The sequence below is a fragment of the Salmo salar genome, chromosome ssa20, assembly GCF_905237065.1.
Source record: "Salmo salar chromosome ssa20, Ssal_v3.1, whole genome shotgun sequence".
NCBI lineage: Eukaryota > Metazoa > Chordata > Actinopteri > Salmoniformes > Salmonidae > Salmo > Salmo salar.
In genome coordinates, this window is record NC_059461.1 from 7,325,259 (window position 1) to 7,351,273 (window position 26,015).

At 41.1% G+C, this 26,015-nt stretch overlaps 1 protein-coding gene across 6 annotated transcripts in view; it reads left to right on the top strand.

Moving 5' to 3' along the window:
- Positions 1-26,015, top strand: part of ccser1 (coiled-coil serine-rich protein 1) — a 109,532-nt gene that overhangs the window by 62,143 nt on the left and 21,374 nt on the right. Inside the window, exons 11-12 of one of the 6 annotated variants that reach the window (XM_045704298.1) lie at positions 5,178-5,213; positions 7,277-7,922. The exons of 4 other annotated variants lie outside the window; for them this stretch is intronic. In XM_045704298.1, coding sequence (XP_045560254.1) covers positions 5,178-5,180 — 3 coding nt within the window. In that variant the 3' untranslated portion in view covers positions 5,181-5,213; positions 7,277-7,922. Of the gene's footprint in view, positions 1-5,177; positions 5,214-7,276; positions 7,923-26,015 lie in introns of those variants that run through there. One more of the 6 variants, XM_045704297.1, reaches the window with a different exon arrangement.

Sequence of the window (26,015 nt, forward strand, 5' to 3'; positions counted from 1 at the left end):
GCGTTATAATTATGATAATTGAAATATATTATAATTACAAGTTCAAATTGTACTTCAATGCACATATAGTGTGCATTATAAAATGAGGAAGAAAGACGAGGTGGGGAGAGAGGTATAGAAGACAGAGAGGTAAGAACAGAGGCAGACAGCATATGAATTACAGTGCTACCCTAATATTCTCTCAGTTCCACACAATTACAGTGTCTCTAGCGGTGTCTCCTAAGCAGCCTTGGGCCCCCAGTTGGCCCGAAGGTTATCTTAAGAGCGGGTGAGGTGGCGATGATGGGACTGGCTTCCTCTCTCACATCAGAACATACCTGCAGACGAGAAACAGATGGATAGAAAGAGAGCATGATTAAGCCTTGTTTTTTTTATTCTAACACGGTCAGTCATCATAATCATCAGGAGGTGAAATGCAAAACTGACCTTGGATCATTAACTCTGGGACTACTACATCTCCATCTGTATTTCAATGTAAAGCATCTCTTTAATAATACTTCCTGTTGACCCAACCAATTGACCTATGATCATGCTGTGCCCTCTGTGTCAGCCAGTTCAGATGCGGGAGGGGTTCACCAACACAGCTGATATAACCTAGAGGATTTAGGGAGAAGGGGGAGAGGGTGTGTGTGTGTTCTCACCTGGTGTCCACACTAAGTGGCTACACAGTACTTTATGCTGAAAAACAGACACATGAGGACAAACAATAGAAGATGTCATTTTTAGACATGAATAACACTTGAAGCTTGATGTTGACTTGATCATTTGAATCAGCTGTGTAGGGCTTAGGCAAAAACAAAAATGTGCACAGGTGTTTGGAGCATTCCGATATGCCACAGCTGGTGAGGTGTCAGGTTCGCCTCTGTACTTAAAGGGTGATTATTACAACTCTGAAATGCTGCAGATCTGCCCGCAGACGAGGTAGGAACACATATCCTACACAGAAGTGGATAGAATTCGACAGGTCAAGGTATCCTTCTTCCTCCAAACTGTGCATGTGAGACAGGTTCCATGTACAACAAGACCGGAAGAGAGAAAAAGAGTACAGAACAGTTTTTAATTACCTCTGGTTATGGACAATTTTGCCAGCAATAAAGCTTCCACGGCCTGTTCCTCGGACAGTGAACATCTGGCAATATCTACATTTTAGACCACTTGATCAGCTCACACTCTGAAAGTAAAGAAAATTGCTTCTTTTTTTGTAGATATGAAAACAATAACTGAGATATGACCGTTCAATCTAAAGCAGCAGATGTCATTTTCAGGATACGTCAATACAGCTCAGAAAGCTTAACACCAGACTGGTATTGTGGTTGTTCATTAGGTGACGGGAAATATGCAATATGTATACAAAATAATATACTTACCTGTTGCATCTTGAAAAAAAAGCATTGGAATTAAAAGTGAAATGTTTAACCTATTAACCTGCTTCATTATTTATGTATTACCAGTTGATGAACAACTCCAATTTCATACATGTTTAAGAATAAGTAAGAATAAAAAAAGTTAAAATAAGTTCTTAGATTTGATGGAGACATTATACATCTTACTACCTTAAAAATGTATGATTTGTATCAATGTGGACGGGAGCAGGAACATAGTATTTTTGCCGAGCAATGCAACGAAGCTGGATCATTCTGGCAATGATACCTGCTCCATCTACACGCTGCAAAGACTCCCTAACTCTTTGCCATTGTACACGATGGCCCATTGCTCTGAGACTTCCTTTGACCATTCTAAAGCCCACACGGGGCATCCTTGCCTTAATGGCCCTGACTTTCTGGTCTAACTCTTCGTCTGACATATCAGAATAGCATTCCCTGACAGACACATTGTGTTCTTTCATCCTTCTGTAAAAAAAGCTAACCGTTACACTGTCATGAAATATGATTATATATCGACTACGAAACAAATAGGACATGGCCTGCTTATGAGTTGCCATAAAAGAAAGTTCAAGTCAACTGAAAATGGCGAGAACAGGCGTTCGTAGCTAAATGCGTTTGGTTAGCTAGAGAATAATAATTGCATGATTCATCATTCTACGGTATGTATGTATGTAATATATTGTTATGAACCGACACTGAATCGTAGGAGCTAACTACTAGCTATGTAAAAGTTGAACGGAAGAAAGCCCAGCGCTTCTTACCTGGGATGCCACCATCACACATTCCTTCTTCGTAGGTGTCCGCTATGACTTCCTTTGTGTCGGAAAGAAAGGCTGAACAGTATTGGTTGTAGCCAAACTGACACTCAAATGGCCAAAATGGAGGGTGGTTGATAACGAAATGAAATTGGAGTTTTGTTTTCAAATAAAAAGTGTTGTTATCAAAATATTTTTGTGGAATAAAATGCATAAAGTTTTGCGCTCTATTACAAAATATTTGATTGCAATTAATTTTTTTTTACTTTGAAGCCTCGATTTTGCTTTCAATTGCAACTATTTTTGATTGAAAATAAAGTTTTGCTCTCGACAAAAAGACATCCATTTGTTGGGGAGGTAGGCTAATAGCTGAACAATAGACTAGTCAACCTTTACTAAAGAATAGTCTAATTGCCGAGCTAGGTGTGAAAACCCCCGTCCTATCGCAGACCAGATTTGCCCTAATGACCAAGGGGGAGTTAGAGCATTGATTATGCTTTTGGGTCCCAATGCACTACTATCTCTAACTGACAATGAATGGGCAATATAAACCAAATAATAAACTGATAATTGTGCACGACTTCAAATTCAACAATCAGGGAGCAGGTTTCGAACCCTCAATCTTCTTGCCCGAAATCCAGCGTGCTATCGACTGTGCACCAAAAGCATGCTCAAGCCGCAGATTCGATAGAGCGCGTCCTCGCGGTAGCTTGCTACTCAATGTAATAAAGTAATGACTTTTCAAATAAGTTACCTTACACGTTATGCTGGCTGACAATTTGTTAGCTACGCTGTCCTTACTCACCTGCCCTGTTTTTTGGCACCTGGGATTTGTTTTATCCTTTCCCAGAACACCACCACCAGTGTTTCCTCGATATTCATTTAGCAGCGCGTCTCTGCCGAGATGCGCGTTCAAATGGATAGTCGTTAGCTCAATGGCAGGAAGTCTATGGCAACATCTAGCAATGCATGTCCCCTCTCTTTCTGACTATACAGTACTTTTCCGTTTATTTTCTATCTCTCACCATCATTCATTTATAACCCATTCTGCATCCCCTCTCTGTTCTCAGGCCTACATCCCTATCCCCCTCTTTATTTATTCCCCTTCTACTCCACGTTCTTCCTCCTTTCTTCATGTCCTTGTCCCCTTTTATGATTCCCCCCATTGCTTGCTCTTCTTTTACTCCCTCCTATTCTTTCCCTTGATCAAATTCTTCTCCTCCGATGCCTTGTTCTCCGACTTAACTACCGTGGGTTGCATGCTGTTTCATTAGAATGCTAATTCCCACCATGATTCACTTTCCTTCTCCACATCTGTGGGACCAGGACCACAACATCCTTTTATGTCCTCTCCATGTTACCGCCCAACAAACATCAAAAACATAATTCCAAGTGTCCGGTATTTTTTCATTTACAACTCTCTCCCAAAAAGTATGTTGCCTGAATTAGGGACTTTATGGTGGGTGGTTTTATTTGTGACTATTTCAAGATTACTGCTCATATATACTGGAACTGATGTTTAAACTATCCACGACCTCATTTCATTCTTATGTGAAGAGCTGTGATAGTTGTCTCTTAAATGTTCAGATTTGCACACTTTTGGCATTCTCTCAACCAGCTTCATGAGGTAGTCGCCTGGAATGCATTTCAATTAACAGGTGTGCCTTAACAGTTAATTTGTGGAATTTATTTCCTTAATGCGTTTAAGCCAATCAGTTGTTTTGTGACAAGGTAGGGGGGTATACAGAAGATAGCCCTATTTGGTAAAAGACCAAGTCCATATTATGGCAAGAACAGCCCCAAATAAGCAAAGCGAAACGACAGTCCATCATTACTTAGACATGAAGGTCAGTCAATACGGAAAATATTGGCTCTCATGAGGACCGCCACAGGAATGGAAGACCCAGAGTTACCTCTGCTGCAGAGGATAAGTTCATTTCGAGTTACCAGCCTCAGAAATTGCAGCCCAAATAAATGCTTCAGAGGTCAAGTAAGACACATTTCGACATCAATTGTTCAGAGGAGACTGTGTGAATCAGGCCTTCATGGTCGAATTGCTGCAAAGAAACCACTACTAAAGGACACCAATAATAAGAAGAGACTTTCTTGGGCCAAGAAACACGAGCAATGGACATTAGACCGGTGGAAATTTGTCCTTTGGTTGTGAGTCCAAATTGGAGATTTTTGGTTCCATCAGCCATGTCTTTGTGAGATGCAGTGTGGGTGAACGGATGATTGCCGCATGTGTATTTCCCACCGTAAAGCATGGAGGAGGAGATGTTATGGTTTCTGGGGGCTTTGCTGGTGACACTATCTGTGATTTATTTAGAATTCAAGGCACACTTAACCAGCATGGCTACCACAGCATTCTGCAGCGATATGCCATTCCATCTGGTTTGGGCTTAGTAGGACTATAATTTGTTTTTCAACTGGACAATGACCCAACACACCTCCAGGTTGTGTAAGGGCTATTTGACCAAGGAGAGTGATGGATTCCTGGATCAGATGACCTGTCCTCCATAATCGCCCGACCGCAACCAAATTGAGATGGTTTGGGATGAGTTAGATGCAGAGTGAAGGAAAAGCAGCCAACAAGTGCTCAGCATATGTGGGAACTCCTTCAAGGCTGTTGGAAAAGCATTCCAGGTGTGCAAAGCTGTCATCAATGGAAAGGGTGGCTATTCGAAGAATCTCCAATATAAAATATATTTGGATATGTTTAACAGTTTTTTGCTTACTACATGATTCCATGTGTGTTATTTCATAGTTTTGATGTCTTTACTATTATTCTACAATGTAGAAAATAGTAAAAATAAAGAAAATCTCTTGAATGAGTAGGTGTTCTGAAACTTTTGACCGGTACTGTGTGTGTGTGTGTGTGTGTGTGTGTGTGTGTGTGTGTGTGTGTGTGTGTGTGAGAGAGTGAGGGCTAGGCTGCATGTTGTGTGTATTCATGTGTTTGTCTCTGCCATGCTCATCTCATCTCTCCATGTTGTTTTGTTCTTTTGTTTTCCCGTCCACCACCTTGGCTTCTCAGTAACCAGCATCACGTGACCGAGGAGGCACTGTGCAGGTAAGGGGTCCCTCTCTCTGTGCTGCATCCACCCAGCCTGCCTGTCTGTGCCATTCTGTCTCTAATCAAGACAGGTTGGCACTCCTGCCCTACAAACCCTCCCTCTAAACACCAAACACAGGAAACATCATAATAATGTCATCCAAAATAAATCCAAATCCAAATCTAGGAAATAACGGCCGGTGTTCCGAAAAAAACATCTCTTTGATTTGCATGCTCCCCGTCTTGATTGGTGGCAAATCACGTTAAACCACCATCCTTGTAGGTGGCCTGTCTTTCTTTTTGATTACTGTCTGTCGGTGAGCATTCTCTCTCGTTTCCACCAGGTCATTGGTCATCCTATGGCCAATTTCTGCCCATTTGGATTTTCACACGGTAACGGTAATAGCGAGTAATAGCTTGAATATGAAAGTAGTATAGTGTACCTATACATTGTCTTTGTATCAGTCACTGCTCTTGTGCGTACAGTTGTTCAGTGGCGAAGTCTCTGCTCTTGGTAGAAAGCAAGGGGTTTGGTGATTATATTGTATAATGGGTCCTGCTTTAAATGACATTTAGCTTATAAAGCCTTCATAAGCACTACATAAATGTGTTACAAAGCATCTATAGCCGTTTGTCATACTTTATAAATGGTTCATAAATGTGGCATATCCGTGTGACATAATCACCAATGTCAATGTGGCATAACCAACTTATGTCGAATATGATATAAACATGTGCTTTATAAAGGGTGACATGTTCTGCTGAAGGATGGAACACGCTCTAAAGTGAAGTCCGTTAGTCACATTATACCTAATCTTGTTCCCAGACACTTCCGCCCAAGTGCGCGAAAGGTCTGATGGACTAATGCATCAAACTTTTCCTTCATTTATTTAGGATTGCGTTTAAAATCAAATTTTAACAGAAATTGTGGAAATGGGAATGGTTTAGTCATAATTAGGACTTTGTGGCTGTCCTTTATAAATCAGCAGAATGTTAATAATATTGACACTTAAGGGTTTAGATTAGTGTCCTGTCGTGTCCTGTAATACTTAGTTTGAAGTGAGACAACTTCAGTCATTCATAACACTTCCATAAAGACACTATATCGCATGACGCTGTACTTACATTAAAGTCAGACCCCTTTGTTCATTCATAACACACACACACACAGGTTTAATGATGCAAACACAAGTTAAGTGCATTCCTACCAAGTGTCTTGAAAGTCAGTGGAATATGTAGAAAAACATTCAGCATCTTCCCTTTGCTAACTGTAGTGCACAGTAATTACATGTGTGAAAGAGGGAGTGGCTCATTTAGTGCATGTAAAGCATCTGTTTGCACTCTCTCACGCTCTCGTCTCTTTCTCTCTCGTTTTCTCCATTCTTTCATTAATTCATTCATTAATTCATTCATTACGGCTACAGACCTGGACTTATTAATGAAGGGACATCTGTTTCATTAATGCTGAAAGGGGCCCCGGAGTCCGGCGTGCAGGCTGGGCAGACCTCTCGGTAAAGGTTGCCAAGATTCACCTTCCATTGATCCAGTGGAGGTGGCCCTTCTGTGCATGTCCAGCCAGCAGCACAATGCCCAGCTCGGAGAATCAGTAATGCCCAACTCGGACAGAGGCAGGGGCTTTGTTGTGTTATAGAAAGGCATCACTGGGGCGGCAGGTAGCCTAGTGGTTAGAGCTTTGGACTAGTAACCGAAAGGTTGCCAGATCGAATCCCCGAGCTGAGCTGACAAGGTAAAAATCTGTCGTTCTGCCCCTGAACAAGGCAGTTAACCCACTGTTCCTAGGCCGTTATTGAAAATAAGAATTTGTTCTTAACTGACTTGCCTAGTTAAATAAAGGTAAAAATAAAAAGAACAAACTTAAGCGCTATGAAAATGCTCTGGCTGGCGTCATGGACTAAAAAGCAAGGGTAAAGCATCCTTACAAACAAACAGTGAGCCTCTTTCCTGTATGTGTGTGTGTCTCTCTGTGTCAGTGTGAGTGTGCGTGCATGTGGCTCCGTTTGACAGTTTGCGCTGTGCTCTTTGGTAAACAAGTAACTAATTGATGTGGCCATTGTAAACAGGGCCAGAGAGGAAGGGGGTGGGAGAGCTGTGCCAAGAGAGAACTCTGCGGTGCGGGAACGTGTGGATCAGTTGCAGTTCTCTGGTGGATTGTCGTCAAGGTCAGGTGCTGCAAGGAGGGATCACAATTCCACCGAGGGTCAGGCTAATTGTGACCCAGCTAATTACGCTAATTAGCTGAACAAAATCCTCATCAGAATGGCAAATGTTCAGGCAGAAATGCACGATTAAAGACTGCGGCACGGATTTAACTGAGGTTATCTGACCGTTATGGTAACCGTTTGACTTTAAACAGTGGATAGCGTTTTATTTTGTGGCTTTGTTTTTGTGTAAATAACAGGTTTGTAGTGAAAATAAGGAGAGAATTGTAACTAACTTGATTTTAAAATATAAAATGTAATGGTTGATTATATCATGCATGAAGTCGAGTCCCATCACTCCATTCCTCCCCCAGTCTAGTCAGGTTTACCTTTAATTGATTGCTGATCAGAGGCTTTTACTGTTAAGTTAGGCCATTCAACCACTATAGGAGTTATGCAACGCTGTTAACATTCAAGAGAACCCTTGAATAAGGATTACATATACAGTGCCTTTGGAAAGTATTCAGACCCCTTGACTTTTTCTGCATAATATTTCATTTTTTCATATTTTTTTAAATAAATTATAAAAAATGTCCAAAAACCTGTTTTTGCTTTGTCATTATGGAGTATTGTGTGTAGATTGATGAGGAAAAACAAACTATTTAATACATTTTTGAAAAAGGCTGTAACCTAACAATATGTGGAAAAAGTCAAGGTGTCTGAATACTTACCAAATTTTATTGAAGTGCAAGAAACGGTGTGAACTTACTTGAAAGGTTTAAAGACCACTTGAAGGGGAACAGGTTGTAGAGAACTGAGATTGAGTTCAACAGAAAGACGTGACTTTTTTTTCATTGAAATTGGTTGAAATGGTCGCTGATAGATCAGCAGCCATTGTATTTGTGTTATACTATCATGGTTACCTGTCAATGGTGTGCGTACTGGTAGAGGAGTCAGGTGCAGGAGAGCAGAGGGTTGTGAACAGGCTCGCACTTTATTTAGGCAGGAGAAACCAACAGACGGACGCCACTGCGTCAAAACCTCCAGCCAATTTGCAAAAGTGCAAACAGTCACGATAATTATGTTCAAACAAATAAACATACCTCGTGACAAAACACGGAATATACGAACACCAGTCTGGCGAGTCAAAACTGACACGTAGCACAAAACAATTTCACACAAAACATGAGGGGGAACAGAGGAATAAATACATGCAGTGTGATTGGGGAATGAAAACCAGGTGTGCAGGGAACAAGACAAAACAAATGGATAAATGAAAAATGGAGCGGCGATGGCTAGAAAGCCGGTGACGCCGAACGCCGCCCGAACAAGGAGAGGAGCCGACTTCGGCGGAAGTCGTGACATTACCGTCATGGTTCTTATCCCCCAGCTTCATAGTACATTGTCACATTCACGCCTAACCAGTCTCCAAACAATGTGATAGCCAAGATGGTGTTAATCAGAGCCATGTTTATTTTTATGCTCTTACATGACACTACCAAATTCTATGTCAGCCATGTTAGCTCCCCATTAACATTACATGGGGAATATAAGCTGAATGTCCCCAAAAAATGTCTCTTTCCATGACATAGACTAACCAGGTGAAAGCTACTCTTTCTGGGGTCCACACAAAACATTAAACATTAACGTAATACAGAACATTAATAGACAAGAACAGCTCAAGGACAGAACGACATGAAACATTTTTAAAGGCACACGTATCCTACATATCAATACATACACTCAAACTATCTAGGTCACATGGGGTAGAGGCGTTGTGCCGTGAGGTGTTGCTTTATCTGTTTTTTGAAACCAGGTTTGCTGTCCACTTAAGCAGAATGAGATGGAACGGAGTTCCATGCAATAATGGCTCTGTATAATACTTTTTTTCTTGAATTTGTTCTGGATTTGGGGACTGTGAAAAGACTCCTGGTGGCATGTCTGGTGGGGTAAGTGTGTGTCAGAGCTGTGTGTAAGTATGCAAACAGTTTGGGATTTACAACACATTGACTGCATCACTTCTTTTTATAGGAAACAGTCTCTCAACTCTTAGCCAAGAGAGACTGGCATGCATAGTATTTATATCAACACTGATTACAATGAAGAGCAAGACGTGCCATTCTGGGCCAGCTGCAGCTTAACTAGGTCTTTCCTTGCACCACACGACTGGACAGTAATCAAGATAAGACAAAACTAGAGCATGCAGGACTTGCTTTTTGGAGTGATCTTTTTATTACAGCCAGACCTCTCCCCATCTTTACAACCATTGAATCTATGTTTTGACCATGTCAGTTTACAGTCTAAGGTAACGGCAAATAATTTAGTCTCCTCAACTTGTTCAAAAGCCACACCGTTCATTACCAGATTCAGCTGAGGTCTACAACTTATGGAATGATTTGAACCAAATACAATGCTCTTTGTTTTAGAGATGTTCAGGACCAGTTTATTACTGGCCACCCATTCCAAAACAGACTGCAACTCTTTGTTAAGGGTTTCAGTGACTTCATTAGATGTGGTTGCTGATGCATATACGATTGAATCATCAGCATACATGGACACACTTGCTTTGTTTAATGCCAGTGGCAGGTCATTGGTAAAAATAGAAAAGAGTAGATGGCCTAGAGAGCTGCCCTGCGGGACACCACACTTTACGTCCTTGACATTAGAGAAGCTTCCATTAAAGAAAACCCTTTGAGTCCTGATAGATATCTCTGAATCCACGATATGGCAGAGGTTGAAAAGCCATAACACATACATTTTTTTCAACAACAGGTTATGGTCAATAATATCAAAGGCTGCACTGAGGTCTAACAGAACATCTCCCACAATCTTCTTATCAGTTTATTTCAACCAATCATCAGTCATTTGTGTCAGTGCAGTACATGTTGAGTGCCCTTCTCTATAAGCGTGCTGAAAGTATATTGTTAATTTGTTTACAGAGAAATAGCATTGTATTTGGTCAAACACAATATTTTCCAAAAGTTTTCTAAGAGTTGGTAGCAAGCTGATAGGTCTGCTGTTAGAACCAGTAAAGGCTGCGTTACCACTCTTGGCTAGTGGAATTACTTTAGATTCTCTCCAGGCCTGAGGCCAAATACTTTACTCTGCTCAGATTAAAGATATGACACATAGGAGTGGCTATAGTCAGCTACCATCCTCAGTAGTTTTCCATCTAAGTTGTCAATGTCATTATTGATCAATAACAATAATCTTTCCACCTCTCCCACACTAACTTTACAAAATTCAAACTTGCAATGCTTTTCTTTCATTATGATTATTATTTTTTGCATGAATACAATGGCTCACTGTTCATTGTTGGCATTTCCTGCCTAAGTTTGCCCACTTTGCCAATGAAGTAATCATCAAATGGTTTTGTGATGAATAAGCCATCTGATTCGATGAAAGATGGAGTTGAATTTGTCTTTCTGCCCATAATTTCATTTAAAGTACTCCGTTTTTTCCATCTTTCTTTATATCATTGATCTTGGCTTCATAATACAGCTTATTTTTGTTGAGTTTAGTCACATAATTTCTCTATTTGCAGTAAGATGTGCAGCCAGACTTATTAGGCACTCCTTTTAACCCATCTATTTCAACTGTACAGTTTTTCACCAATCCATGGAGCCTTAACAGTTCTAATAGTCAGTTTCTTCACAGGTGCATGTTTATCAATAATTGGAACAAGAAATTTCATAAATGCATGAAGTGCAGCGTTTGGATGCTCCTTATTAATCACATCAGACCAATACATATTTTACATCATCCCAAATACAGTACCAGTCAAAAGTTTGGACACACCTACTCATTCCAGGGTTTTTCTTTATTTTTACTATTTTCTACATTGTAGAATAATAGTGAAGACATCAAAACTATGAAATAACACATATGGAATCATGTAGTAACCAAAAAAGTGTTAATCAAATCAAAATGTATTTTATATTTGAGATTCTTCAAAGTAGCCACCCTTTGCCTTGATGACAGCTTTGAACATTCTTGGCATTTTCTCAACCAGCTTCATGAGGTAGTCACCTGGAATGCATTTCAATTAACAGGTGTGCCTTGTTAAGTTAATTTCTGGTATTTCTTTTTTAATGCTTTTGAGCCAATCAGTTGTGTTGTGACAAGGTAGGGGTGGTATACAGAAGATAACCCTATTTGGTAAAAGACCAAGTCCGTATTATGGCAAGAACAGCTCAAATAAGCAAAGAGAAATGACAGTCCGTCATTACTTTAAAACATGAAGGTCAGTTAATCCGGAACATTTCAAGGACTTTGAAAGTTTCTTCAAGTGCAGTTGCAAAAACCGTCAAGCGCTATGATGAAACTGGCTCTCATGAGGACTGCCACAGGAAAGGAAGACCCAGAGTTACCTCTGCTGCAGAGGATGTTCTTTAGAGTTACCGGCCTCAGAAATTGCAGCCCAAATAAATGCTTCACAGTGTTCAAGTCACAGACACATCTCAACATTAACTGTTCAGAGGAGACTGCATAAATCGAGGCCTTCATGGTCGAATTGCTGCAAAGAAACCACTACTAAAGAACACCAATAATAATAAGAAGAGACTTGCTTCGGCCAAGAAACACGAGCTATGGACATTAGCCCGGTGGAAATCTGTCCTTTGGTCTGATGAGTCCAAATGTGAGATTTTTGGTTCCAACCGCCGTGTCAGTGAGACGCAGAGTAGGTCCCACCGTGAAGCATAGAGGAGGAAGTGTGATGTGGGGATGCTTTGCTGGTGACACTGTCCGTGATTTATTTAGAATTCAAGGCACACTTAACCAGCATGGATACCACAGCATTGATACGCCATCCCATCTGGTTTGCACTTAGTCCCACTATCATTTGTTTTTCAACAGGACAATGACCCAACACACCTCCAGGCTGTGTAAGAGCTATTTGACCAAGGAGAGTGATGGAGTGCTGCATCAGATGACCTGGCCTCCACAATCACCCAACCTCAACCCAATTCAGATGGTTTGGGATGAGTTGGACCGCAGAGTGAAGGAAAAGCAGCCAACAAGTGGTCAGCATATGTAGGAACTCCTTCAAGACTGTTGGAAAAGCCTTCCAGGTGTAGCTGGTTGAGAGAATTTATTTTAATTTTATTTTACCTTTATTTAACTAGGCAAGTCAGTTAAGAACAAATTCTTATTTTCAATGACGGCCTAGGAACAGTGGGTTAACTGCCTTGTTGCCAAGAGTGTGCAAAGCTGTCATCAAGGCAAAGGGTGGCTACTTTGAAGAATCTCAAATATTAAATATATTTTATTTATTTAACACTTTTTTGCTGACTACATGATTCCGTATATGTTATTTCATAGTTGTGATGACTTCATTATTATTGTACAATGTAGAAAAAACGTTTGACTGGTACTGTATATACATTCAGCAGTCCATTAATAAATTGGTGTGTCTGTGCAGCGGGTTGAAGCTACGAAACCTATAGGCTTGAGGCTGCTCTGAGGGCAAAAGGGGTTGCAACTCAATAATAGGAAGGTGTTCATAATGTCTCAAATGAGCTTTATTATGCCTTTACATTACACTTCAAAATTCTATGGCATCCAAGTTAGTGACCCATTAACATTACATGGCGAATATTGAATTAAGTGATAATGCCAGAGAAGCCGGTGTTTGGAGGATATATTGCCATGGGTGTTGTTAACCGTGCCAGTATATCCCCCAAACACCGGCTTCGAGGACATTTACTCCTTTATACAACGGGTTAACAACATATTCAAATAATGATTGACATATTTTCATAAAAAATGTTATTTTGATTAATTTATTCGTACTATTCCCAAATATATAGTCCCGACACAAATCTAGGGTTGCTACCCAAGCCAGCTGGTCATTCGTTCTATCGATTTTTGTTGCCAGAGATGCAACCCAGTCGTTCAGTCCTTTTGTTGTGTCTATGGAAGCGACCCAGTTGTTCATTCTAAATGTTCCATTGCCATACTGCCTTGCAACGTTCCTGTCCTTTGCTTGCTAGCTAGCCAACTATGGCTAACTTACCATCACGTCAAACAGTGCAGCCAGAATATCAACAGTAGCTGCATTTGCATTTGTTTAAGCTGTTTTCTAGTGACATTTATTTGGATATAACCATAACAATGAGCTATTGAGGCGTGATTTCGCCTGGCATAGAAAATGTGCTCCCTCGTCATGACACTTTTGTTCAGAGGAGCTTGCAACAACACAGCTAACACCATCACTTCAAACTGAAGCTGGAAAAACTGCAATTTACATTTTTCAATTGACATTTCTTTGTAAACAGTTGAAGTCGGAAGTTTACATACACCTTAGCCAAATACATTTAAACTCAGTTTTTCACAATTCCTGACATTTAATCCTAGTAATAATTCCCCGTCTTAGGTCAGTTAGGATCACCACTTTATTTTAAGAATGTGAAATGTCAATAATAGTAGAGAGAATGATATATTTCAGATTTTATTTCTTTCATCACATTCCCAGTGGGTCAGAAGTTTACATACACTCAATTAGTATTTGGTAGCATTGCCTTTAAATTGTTTAACTTGGGTCAAATGTTTCGGGTAGCCTTCTACAAGCTTCCCACAATAAGATGGGTGAATTTTGGTCCATTCCTCCTGACAGAGCTGGCGTAACTGAGTTTGTAGGCCTCCTTGCTCGCACATGCTTTTTCAGTTCTGCCCACAAATTGTCTATGGGATTGAGGTCAGGGCTTTGTGATGGCCACTCCAATACCTTGATTTTGTTGTCCTTAAGCCATTTTGCCACAACTTCGGAAGTATGCTTGGGGTCATTGTCCATTTGGAAGACCCATTTGTGACCAAGCTTTAACTTCCTGACTGATGTCTTGAGATGTTGCTTCAATATATCCACATAATTGTCATACCTTATGATGCCATCTATTTTGTGAAGTGCACCAGTCCCTCCTGCAGCAAAGCACCCCCACAACATGATGCTGCTATCCCCGTGCTTCACGGTTGGGATGGTGTTCTTCTGCTTGCAAGCCTCCCCCTTTTTCCTCTGAATATAACGATGGTCATTATGGCCAAACAGTTCTATTTTTGTTTCATCAGACCAGAGGACATTTCTCTAAAAGGTACGATCTTTGTCCCCATGTGCAGTTGCAAACCGTAGGCTGGCTTTTTTATGGCGGTTTTGGAGCAGTGGCTTCTTCCTTGCTGAGCGGTCTTTCAGGTTATGTCAATATAGGACTTGTTTTACTGTGGATATAGATACTTTTGTACCTGTTTCCTCCAGCATCCTCACAAGGTCCGTTGCTGTTGTTTTGGGATTGATTTGCACTTTTGCACCAAAGTACGTTCATCTCTAGGAGACAGAATACGTCTTCTTCCTGAGCGGCATGACGGCTGCGTGCTCCCATGGTGTTTATACTTGCGTATATTGTTTGTACAGATGAATGTGGTACCTTCAGGCGTTTGGAAGTTGCTCCCAAGGAGGAACCAGACTTGTGGAGGTCTCCAATTTTTTTTCTGAGGTTTTGGCTGATTTCTTTTAATTTTCCCATGATGTCAAGCAAAGAGGCACTGAGTTTGAAGGTAGACCTTGAAATACATCCACAGGTACACCTCCAATTGACTCAAATGATGTCAGTTAGCCTATCAGAAGCTTCTAAAGCCAAGACATTTTCTGGAATTTTCCAAGCTGTTTAAAGGCACAGTCAACTTAGTGTATGTAAACTTCTGACCCACTGCAACTTCCGACTTCAAACTGTATAAACTTCCTACTTTAACTGTATATCCATAAAAATGATTCCAGCCGATTTCGACTGGCTGAGAAACGCTGCCTGCTTGTCTGTCTCGTCCCGACTCCCGACACGTTCACTTCTATCCAGGCTGTTTCACAACCGGCCGTGATTGGGAGTCCCATAGTGCGGCGCACATTTGGCCCAGCGTCGTCCGGGTTTGACCGGTGTAGGCCGTCATTGTAAATAAGAATTTATTCTTAACTGTCTTGCCTAGTTAAAGGTTCAATTAAAAATAAATCGGAAAGCAGGAGATAACAGCATTTGAATATTGAAACAATGTTGGAAATGCCGGAGAGACAGACAGCAAGATTTATACAAATCTCCGCTGTTAAAAACTAAATGTTAGTCTAAAAGAAATGTGAGAATGTCTAGATGCTTTTTATTGTGGAGATGAAGTTTATAAGTTGCCTGGCTGAGCTGATGAGAATGTGGATTGCGCAATCAGATGGAACAGAGTGAATAGGCACTTTAACGTCAGATTTAGCCAGTGATAAATTGTGGAATTTTATTTTCCATTTTGTGTTGGACATAAGACTGTAAAAACACCAGCAAATTAGCTTCAAGTAATTTTAATTTAGGAAATCTGTTCCACACTATTCCTACACATAATAGAGAGATACAGTGCATTCAGAAAGTATTCACACCCCTTTATTTTTTTAAACATGTTGTTGTATTACAAATTGGGATTAAAATGGATTTGGTTGTTAACGATCTACACAAAATACTCATGTCAAAGTGAAAACGAGAAAGTTAGTTAATGGAAAATACACTAATATATCTTGATTAGTTAAGGATTCCAATACATGTTAGAATCACCTTTGGCAGCAATTACAGCTGTGAGTATTTCTGGGTAAGTCTTTAAGAGCTTTGCACACCAGGAGTGTACAATATTTGCCAATTTATTCTATTCATTTTTTTTAAGCTCTGTCAAGTTGGTTGTTGATCATTGCTAGACAACCATTTTCAAGATTTGCCATAGATTTTTAAGCTGATTTAAGTCAAAACAGTATGCCACTCAGGAACATTCAATGTTGTCTTGGTAAGTAACCCCAGTGTATATTTGGCCTTGTGTTTTAGGTAATTGTCCTACTGAAAGGTGGATTTGTCTCCCAGTGTCTGTTGGAAAGCACACTGAACCAAGCATACATTTTTTTCCCTCTAGATTATTGTCTGTGCTTAGCTCTAATCCATTTATTTTTATTTTTAAAAACGCATTAGTCCTTACCGATTACAAGTATACCCATAACATGATGCAGCCACCACCATGCTTGAAAATACACAACATTGCCAAAAGTTTGTTGAACATCTCATTCCAAAATCATGGGCATTAGTATAGGGTTGGTCCCCCCCTTTGCTGCTATGAGAGCCTCCACTCTTCTGGGAAGGCTTTCCACTAGATGTTGGAAAATTGCTGCGGGACTTGCTTCCATTCAGACACAAGCATTAGTGATGTTGGGCACTGACATTGGGCAGTTGGGCCTGGCTCGCAGTCAGTGTTCCAATTCATCCCATAGGTGTTAGATGGGGTTGAGGCCAGGGCTCTGTGCAGGCCAGTCAGGTTCTTCCACACCGATCTCGACAAACCATTTATGTATGGACCTCGCTTTGTGCACGGGCGCATTTACATTTACATTACATTTAAGTCATTTAGCAGACGCTCTTATCCAGAGCGACTTACAAAATGGTGCATTCACCTTATGATATCCAGTGGAACAACCACTTTACAATAGTGCATCTAAATCTTTTAAGGGGGGGGGGTTAGAAGGATTACTTTATCCTATCCTAGGTATTCCTTAAAGAGGTGGGGTTTCAGGTGTCTCCGGAAGGTGGTGATTGACTCCGCTGTCCTGGCGTCGTGAGGGAGCTTGTTCCACCATTGGGGTGCCAGAGCAGCGAACAGTTTTGACTGGGCTGAGCGGGAACTGTGCTTCCTCAGAGGTAGGGGGCCAGCAGGCCAGTGGTGGATGAACGCAGTGCCCTTGTTTGGGTGTAGGGCCTGATCAGAGCCTGAAGGTATGGAGGTGCCGTTCCCTTCACAGCTCCGTAGGCAATCACCATGGTCTTGTAGCGGATGCGAGCTTCAACTGGAAGCCAGTGGAGAGAGCGGAGGAGCGGGGTGACGTGAGAGAACTTGGGAAGGTTGAACACCAGACGGGCTGCGGCGTTCTGGATGAGTTGTAGGGGTTTAATGGCACAGGCAGGGACCCAGCCAACAGCGAGTTGCAGTAATCCAGACGGGAGATGACAAGTGCCTGGATTAGGACCTGCGCCGCTTCCTGTGTGAGGCAGGGTCGTACTCTGCGAATGTTGTAGAGCATGAACCTACAGGATCGGGTCACCGCCTTGATGTTAGTGGAGAACGACAGGGTGTTGTCCAGGATCACGCCAAGGTTCTTAGCATTCATTCATTGTCATGCTGAAACAGGAAAAGGCCTTCCCCAAACTGTTGCCACAAAGTTGGAACCACAGAATCATCTAGAATGTCATTGTATGCTGTAGCGTTAATATTTCCCTTCAATGGAACTAAGGGGCCTAGCCCAAACCATGAAAAACAGCCCCAGACCATTATTCCTCCTCACCAAACTTTACAGTTGGCACTATGCATTTGGACAGGTAGCGTGCTCCTGGCGTCCACCAAACCCAGATTCGTCCATCGGACTGCCAGATGGTGAAGTGTGATTCATCAATCCAGAGAGCATGTTTCTACTGCTCCAGAGTCCAATGGCGGCAATCTTTACAACACTCCAGCCAACGCTTGACATTGAAAATGGTGATCTTAGGCTAGTGTGCGGCTGCTCAGCCATGGAAACTAATTTTATGAAGCTCCCAACGAACTGTTCTTGTGCTGACATTACTTCCAGAGGCAGTTTGGAACTCGGCAGTCAGTGTTGCAACCAAGGACAGATTTTTAAGAGCTTCAGCGGTCCTGTTCTGTGAGCTTGTGTGGCCTACCACTTCGCGGCTCAGCCGTTGTTGCGCCTAGACGTTTCCACTTCACGATAACAGCACTTACGGTTGACCGGGGCAGCTTTAGCAAGGCAGAAATTTGACAAGCTGACTTGTTGGAATGATTGAAAGTCACTGAGCTTTTCAGTACCTTCCATTTTACTACCAATGTGTGTCTATTGAGATTGCTTTACTGTGTGCTCGATTTCATACATCTGTCAGCAACGGGTATGCTGAAATCGCCAAATCCCCTAATTTCTATTCATGACAAAATGTTAATTTCTTTGCCACATTTTTTGCATTATTACTTTAGTGCCTTATTGCAAACAGGATGTATGTTTTGGAATATTTTCATTCAGTACATGCTTCCTTTTCATTCTGTCATTTATGTTCGTATTGTGGAGTAACTACAATGTTGTTGATCAATCCTCAGTTCTCTCCTATCACAGCCATTAAACTCTAACTGTTATAACGTCACCATTGGCCTTATGGTGAAATCCCTGAGCGGTGTCCTTTCTCTCCGGCAACTGAGTTAGGAGTGGGTTAGGACTGGGTTTATTGATACACCATCTAAAGTGTAATAACTGTATCATGCTCAAAGGGGTATTCAGTGTCTTTTTCATCTACCGATAGGTGTCCTTGCGAAGCATTGGAAAACCTCCCTGGTCTTTGTGGTTGAATCTGTGCTTTAAATTCACTGCTCGACTAAGGGACCTTACACATAATTGTGGGGTCAGAGATGGGGTAGTCATTTTAAAATAATTTTAAACACTATTATTGCACACAGAGTGAGTTCATGCAACTTATGTGACTTGTTATTATCTTATTTAGGCTTTCCATAACAAAGGGGTTGAATACTTATTGAATACTTATTAATTTGTAAACATTTCTAAAAACATAATTCCACTTGGATATTATGGGGTATTGTGTGTAAATCAGTGACACAAAATCTCAATTTAATAAATTTTAAATTCAGGCTGTAGCACTACAAAATATGGAAAAAGTCAAGGGGTGTCAATACTTTCTGAAGGCACTGTATATGTGATCGTATACAAATCTAAGCAAGGTTTTAAAATATTTTTTTACTCAAATGTTATATCTGTTAGGACTTCTTGCGGTCAATTTACGGTTTACAAATTATTTGCTGCTGAATCTAGTTGACCATTTCTGGTGTAAATTATTCCCTATATAATGTAAAACACTTTAAGACCTTGTGGAAAGTGCAATTTATATTCAGGTAATTTCATGTTATAGGTTTTTTTCTGAGCTTTTCCAATATGTATGTACATCTAGTAGAAGGAAGCATTTGAAAGCTAGCCTCCTGCACTTAATAGAGAAGTGTGTGTGTAAATTTCTCTCCATCAATCAGCCCTGCAGCGTTTTCATACCAGCCGATCCAGTCTCTGTTAACTTAATCCTACTGTATGAGTTTTCTTATTGTTGCAACAGGTGGGGGTGCTCTAGTTGAATTTAACCCTAAGTGACAGGCAGAGGGATGTATTATTAAGACTGCTTTAGGGCACGGTCTATTCCTGGAGCCTTTAGCTCAAACTTGTAACACTATGTCCTCTTAGTGAACAATGCAGACATACACGGCCATCCCTGTTGTACTGAAAATTGGGTATTTTAACACTGAACCCTGGGAAAAAAAGGCCTCCTTTCTTCTTCTTCTTGTTTTTTCTGTACCAGAGCAGGACATGAAAGTGGAGGTATTAATTATTCAACAGACACCCTTACAAGTAATTGATTTGACGTTGAGTTGGTTCGCATCACTCCTGCACAATCCAGTGAGAAAGGCGTGGAAAAGTCTAAGCTTTCAGTCATGACCTGGAGCATAAAAACTCATCTGCTTATTTTGGGATCTTTCAGTCTCTGTTCCCCTGAAGCATTCAGCCCAAAGGGGGATGGCAAGTCTAAGGCTCAACCGTTTTTAGCAAAGCCCTCCTCTCGACATTACCAGAATGATCGTTCCACAATGGCTGACATTCAGCCGTGATACTCATATTTTACAAGTGCCAGAATGGGCTATTTTGAAGCTGGCTATTGTGAAATGTTTTTTTCTAGTATTAAAATAGCATTACATTTAATTAGTGCAACTAACATTATTGGTTTTAATAGTTGTGTTAAAGGGCCCTGATTAATCAAGTGCTACTCAACTAAGCTACAATGGGTTTCTCATCCCTGATAAAAAAGAATACTGAACCTGTTTTGTTTTGTATGTTGCTCTGTTCCATTCAGTGTTTAGGGAGTCAATGTGTTATTGGCATCTGGACTGATGCATCATTGACTCCCATTCAGATTTTGTGTTATGTTCTACTCTTTAATATCCCTCTATGGCTCGCCCATGAGCCTAGTTTGGTTGAAGTGTAGGTAATGAACACAAGCTGTGCTGGCTACCTGTGTCCATATGGGTCCCAGGAAAGATCCTCCCGACCATCTGTAGCTTCACTGCATTGGCCAGTGGCAAAATCTTCGCCTCGGCTCCTTTCCTGGTTGGCTAGTTTAATGGCTGCTTAATTCAAACTTTTTAATAATTAATCCTAAAGCTTTTCGCGGTTTCTCTTGAATCATCATGTAAACAAAACCAAAGTTCTAGCCAAGACCCAGTTGTAAGCTAACAGTAGACTATATCAGAATGATAGTTCCCTGGTTAGCATGCAACCTAGCATTGTTTACCCCCAACCGGTCAAAAATTGTGTCTACACGAGTGAGTAGACAATGGATTCTGTAGTGTTCTTCATACTGTATAAACACATGACAAAAGCAGAGGTAAGAAAGCCAATAAAGGCCTATTTTTTTTTTACTGGAAATTAAACTCATCTTGATCGTCATCTCATCTCTTTCAGTGTCGATCTTAGCATGTAGCTGTGACAGTCATTGATCAACAAGCAATTTTTCATGCTGAACAATCCAGGCAATATTAGTAGTCTAGTCAAACTGCGCACTGCTCTGCTTCGCGTTGGTCGGTCAGCTAAGTTGAAAATAGTTTTTTTTTCTGGAATAAAGTAGTCTAAGCAATCGCTTGAGACATGACTCATCTGGCTATACAGTGCATTCGGAAAGTATTCAGACCCCTTGACTTTTTCCACATTTTGTTATGTTACAGCCTTATTCTAAAATGGATTAAAAAAAATAATAATTCCCTCATCAATCTACACACAATACCCCATAATGACAAAGCAAAACCAGAAATGCCTTATTTACATAAGTATTTGGACCCTTTGCTATGAGACTCGAAATTGCAATGTAACACGTTATGTTGGCTGACAATTATAAGCATAGCTTATAATTACAGCAGTATGTACCGATGTTAGCTAGCTACCTAACGTTAGTTGGCTACTAATACATCGAACTTGCCAGTATATTAACTATATGCTATCTAACTAACTACCCAATGTTTATTCACTTGATTATTCCCGTCAAATTCACTCTGGCGATCTACTCAGATTTCAGAGCACTCTCGTCTGAGTGTACCTGTGCCAGAGTGCAGAATAACTGATGAATTTACGAACGCTCAACACCAGTTGAATATGGCTGGTGTCAGTAAGCAAAATTAAATTGTTGCAAGCAGCACAGTTACAGTCACCAACTCTCTGGATAACATGAAAACAGCCTAACCAGCTCTGGTAGGGCGATCAAAATGACCGGAGTGAGGTGTTCTCTCATTTGTGTCTGGAAGTAGCTAACAAGCTAGCCAATGTTAGCCAGCTAGCTTGGGTGCTTGACTGCCGTTGTGAGGTCAGAACGCTCGGATCAACCCTACTCCTCGACCAAAGCATCCAGTGTGTCTGAAAAGGATATTCATATGCTAGGTAAGATATACAAAACCTTGCAGCGATCCTATCCAACTGACAATCTCCTACAAAAAAGTGTTGGAACGTAACTAACGAATTAGGGTTAATGAAAATGTACGCTTAACCCAGTATAAACTAATGTATAGAATTTATTATACAGAAGACAAAATTCACAAATTGTAAAGCACAACGGCAGACTCATGTCTTAAGTGTAAAACTAACAATGACTTAATATTCCATGCATATGAGGGTGCAGTGAGATCTGATGGGTTGGATGATACTTTTCTAGGCAATCATCTTGAAAAAACATATACTTAAAATTCTGGAAATCAACCAATCCTCCATCATTAACACAATGGAAAGGTTTAATGCGTTATTATCTAAATGTTGAAAGTGTGTGGGTGACATAGAGAAACAAAATTGTGCAGTTTGAGGCCATGTGACGGAGACATTCAGGGGCTGGAGATGGGGGTGTGAGCAGGTGGGTCTGGGCAGGTGTGATGTCGCTGGATGTTTGTAGACCCAGAGTCTCTTTTTCAAGGGAGACCTGGCCAAGAAGGCAGCAACAATCAATACATTACATAATTAAAACATACAACAACATGATCCAGCCTAAAAAAAGGATTTACACTCCTCCGTAACAGAGTCTCCCATCAATATTTTAAATTAATTCAGTGGCACTAACATATCTAGATGAAGCATGGATTGTAGATTATTCCAAGCGTCTGGTGCGCAAGAAGAGAAGGCAGTCTTGCCTAATACTGTGAATGTACTGGGGACTTTAAGTAGCAACCACCTACCAGACCAGGTATGGTAACTGCTGGTGGTGAAGGAGACCAGACTACAGAGGTAAAGAGGGAGTTTACCCAAAAGGGCTTTGTAGATGAACACGTACAAATGTATCTTTCTGCGCATATAAAGTGAGGTCCAACCTACCATTTGGTACAATGTGCAATGGTGGGTGAGTAACTTGGCATTTGTAATAAAGCGCAAGGATGCATGATAAACAGAGTCCAGTCTCTTTAAGACGGAGAAGGTTGCATGCATATACAACAAGTCCCCATAATCAATTACAGAGAGAGTGGCCTGAACAAACTTCTTTCTAGCCATACGCGGGAAGCAAGCCTTATTACGGAAATAAAAACCCAATTTCAATTTAAACTTTGTCACAAGATTGTCCACATGAACTTTTAAGGACAACTTGTCATCCAACCAAATACCTAGGTATTTGTAGGATTACACTTTTTCAATGGATAAGCCACCAGATGTGACGATGCTAACATTCTCTGGCAGAGTTCTACCTCTGGTAAAGGTAATGAATTTAGTTTTTTGTATATCAAAGACCAGTTTTAGACCATAAAGGGTGGCCTGCAGTGACCGATAAGCAGTCTGGAGCTCTTCAACAGCCTGAACCAGAGAAGGAGCACATGAATATATAACTGTATCATCTGCATATAGATGTAACTTTGCTGGTTGCATCCCATTTCCCAAATCATTAATACAAATTGAGAACAACACAGGAGCTAAAATGGAACCCTGGGGCACACCTCTATTAATCTCAAGAAAGCGAGACTTGTGATGGATAGTATATACACATTGTTTTCTGTCAGAAAGATGGTTCCTAAACCAATTTACTGCCCCTTCACTGAGGCCAATGTTTCTGAGTCTAGCTAGCAACAATTCATGGTCAACTGAATCAAAGGCCTTTGATAAATCCACAAACAGCACAATGTTGCTTTTTATCAAGTCCATTAATTATGTTGTTTGCCACTGCCATAGCTGCAGTTGTGGTGCTGTGCCCCGATCTAAAGCCAGACTGAACCCCGCTCAATATGTTATTTTCAATTAAGACGTTTTTTAACTGTGAGTTCACTAGGGATTCATAGACTTTGGCCAGGATGGTGAGTTTGGAGATAAGACGATAGTTATTAGCCTCTGAGGGATCTCCACCCTTTAGCAGTGGGAGGACATGAGCTGATTTCCAAATGCTGGGTATGGAATTGGTCAAGAGACTCAAGTTGAAAATGTGAGCCACAGGTTCAGTAGTAATACCAGCTGCTATCTTTAAGAGGTAGGGGTTCAGGTTGTCTGGACCTGCAGACATTTTAGTGTCTATTGCCTTTAGTGCTTTATAGACCTCAGTATAAGAAACAGGCTCAAAATTAAAAAGGTTCACATGAGGGCCTATATCATAGTTGACTGTAACATAGCTTACATTAGAGGCCTGGGCCCCACCATTATCAATAACTGAACCAGCAGATATGAAGTGCTTGTTAAAAACCCCTACAATATGGGCTTTAACCTTCACTTCATTAGAATCCGTCATTAAATGGTCAGGAAGGCCAGAGGATACATTAGAACCCGGCACTGATTTGATTAGCTTCCAGAACTTGGTAGGGTTGTTTAGGTTCTCTGTGACTGCATTTAAATAGTAATCTGATTTGGACTTCCTGATCAATCCTGTGCATTTGTTTCGTAGCGCTCTGAAGGAGGCCCAGTCAACAAGAGCATTTGTATGTCTAGCTTGAGCCCAAGATATATTTATCTTTTATTATGCTGATGAAGCTCATGAGCTGGGCCTTTCTGAGCTGGATCTGTCTGATTGCACACTACTCACACTGCACGGTCGATCAATCAAATTCTTTCAATCAAATGTATTTATAAAGCCCTTTTTACATACGCCGGTGTCACAAAGAGATATATAGAAACCCAGCCTAAAACCCCAAACAGCAAGCAATGCAGATGTGGGAGAACAAGGGTGAAATCCAACGTTGCGCTATATATTCATTGGCTATGTCAAAGCAACATTTTTTAAAGATAAATATTGATACAGTGGGGGGAAAAAGTATTTGATCCCCTGCTGATTTTGTACGTTTGCCCACTGACAAAGAAAGGATCAGTCTATAATTTTAATGGTAGGTTTATTTGAACAGTGAGAGACAGAATAACAACAAAAATATCCAGAAAAACGCATGTCAAAAATGTTATAAATTGATTTGCTTTTTAATGAGGGAAATAAGTATTTGACCCCCTCTCAGATTTGACGGTACATGGCCCCGTCCATCGTCCCTTTGATGCGGTGAAGTTGTCCTGTCCCCTTAGCAGAAAAACACCCCCAAAGCATAATGTTTCCACCTCCATGTTTGACGGTGGAGATGGTGTTCTTGGGGTCATAGGCAGCATTCCTCCTCCTCCAAACACGGCGAGTTGAGTTGATGTCAAAGAGCTCCATTTTGGTCTCATCTGACCACAACACTTTTACCAGTTGTCCTCTGAGTCATTCAGATGTTCATTGGCAAACTTCAGACGGGCATGTATATGTATTCTTGAGCAGGGGGACCTTGCGGGCGCTGCACGATTTCAGTCCTTCACGGCGTAGTGTGTTACCAATTGTTTTCTTGGTGACTATGGTCCCAGCTGACTTGAGATACTTGACAAGATCCTCCCGTGTAGTTCTGGGCTGATTCCTCACCGTTCTCATGATAATTGCAACCCCACGAGGTGAGATCTTGCATGGGGCCCCAGGCCGAGGGATATTGACAGTTCTTTTGTGTTTCTTCCATTTGCGAATAATCGCACCAAATGTTGTCACCTTCTCACCAAGCTGCTTGGCGACGGTCTTGTAGCCCATTCCAGCCTTGTGTAGGTCTACAATCTTGTCCCTGACATCCTTGGAGAGCTCTTTGGTCTTGGCCATGGTGGAGAGTTTGGAATCTGATTGATTGATTGCTTCTGTGGACAGATGTCTTTTTTTACAGGTAGCAAGCTGCGGTTAGGAGCACTCCCTTTAAGAGTGTGCTCCTAATCTCAGCTCGTTACCTGTATAAAAGACACCTGGGAGCCAGAAATCTTGTGTTGTGGACAGATGAGACCAAAATGGAGCTCTTTGACATCAACTCAACTCGGCGTGTTTGGAGGAGGAGGAATGCTGCCTATGACCCCAAGAACACCATCTCCACCGTCAAACATGGAGGTGGAAACATTATGCTTTGGGGGTGTTTTTCTGCTAAGGGGACAGGACAACTTCACCGCATCAAAGGGACGATGGACGGGGCCATGTACCGTCAAATCTGAGAGGGGGTCAAATACTTATTTCCCTCATTAAAATGCAAGTCAATTTATAACATTTTTGACATGCGTTTTTCTGGATATTTTTGTTGTTAT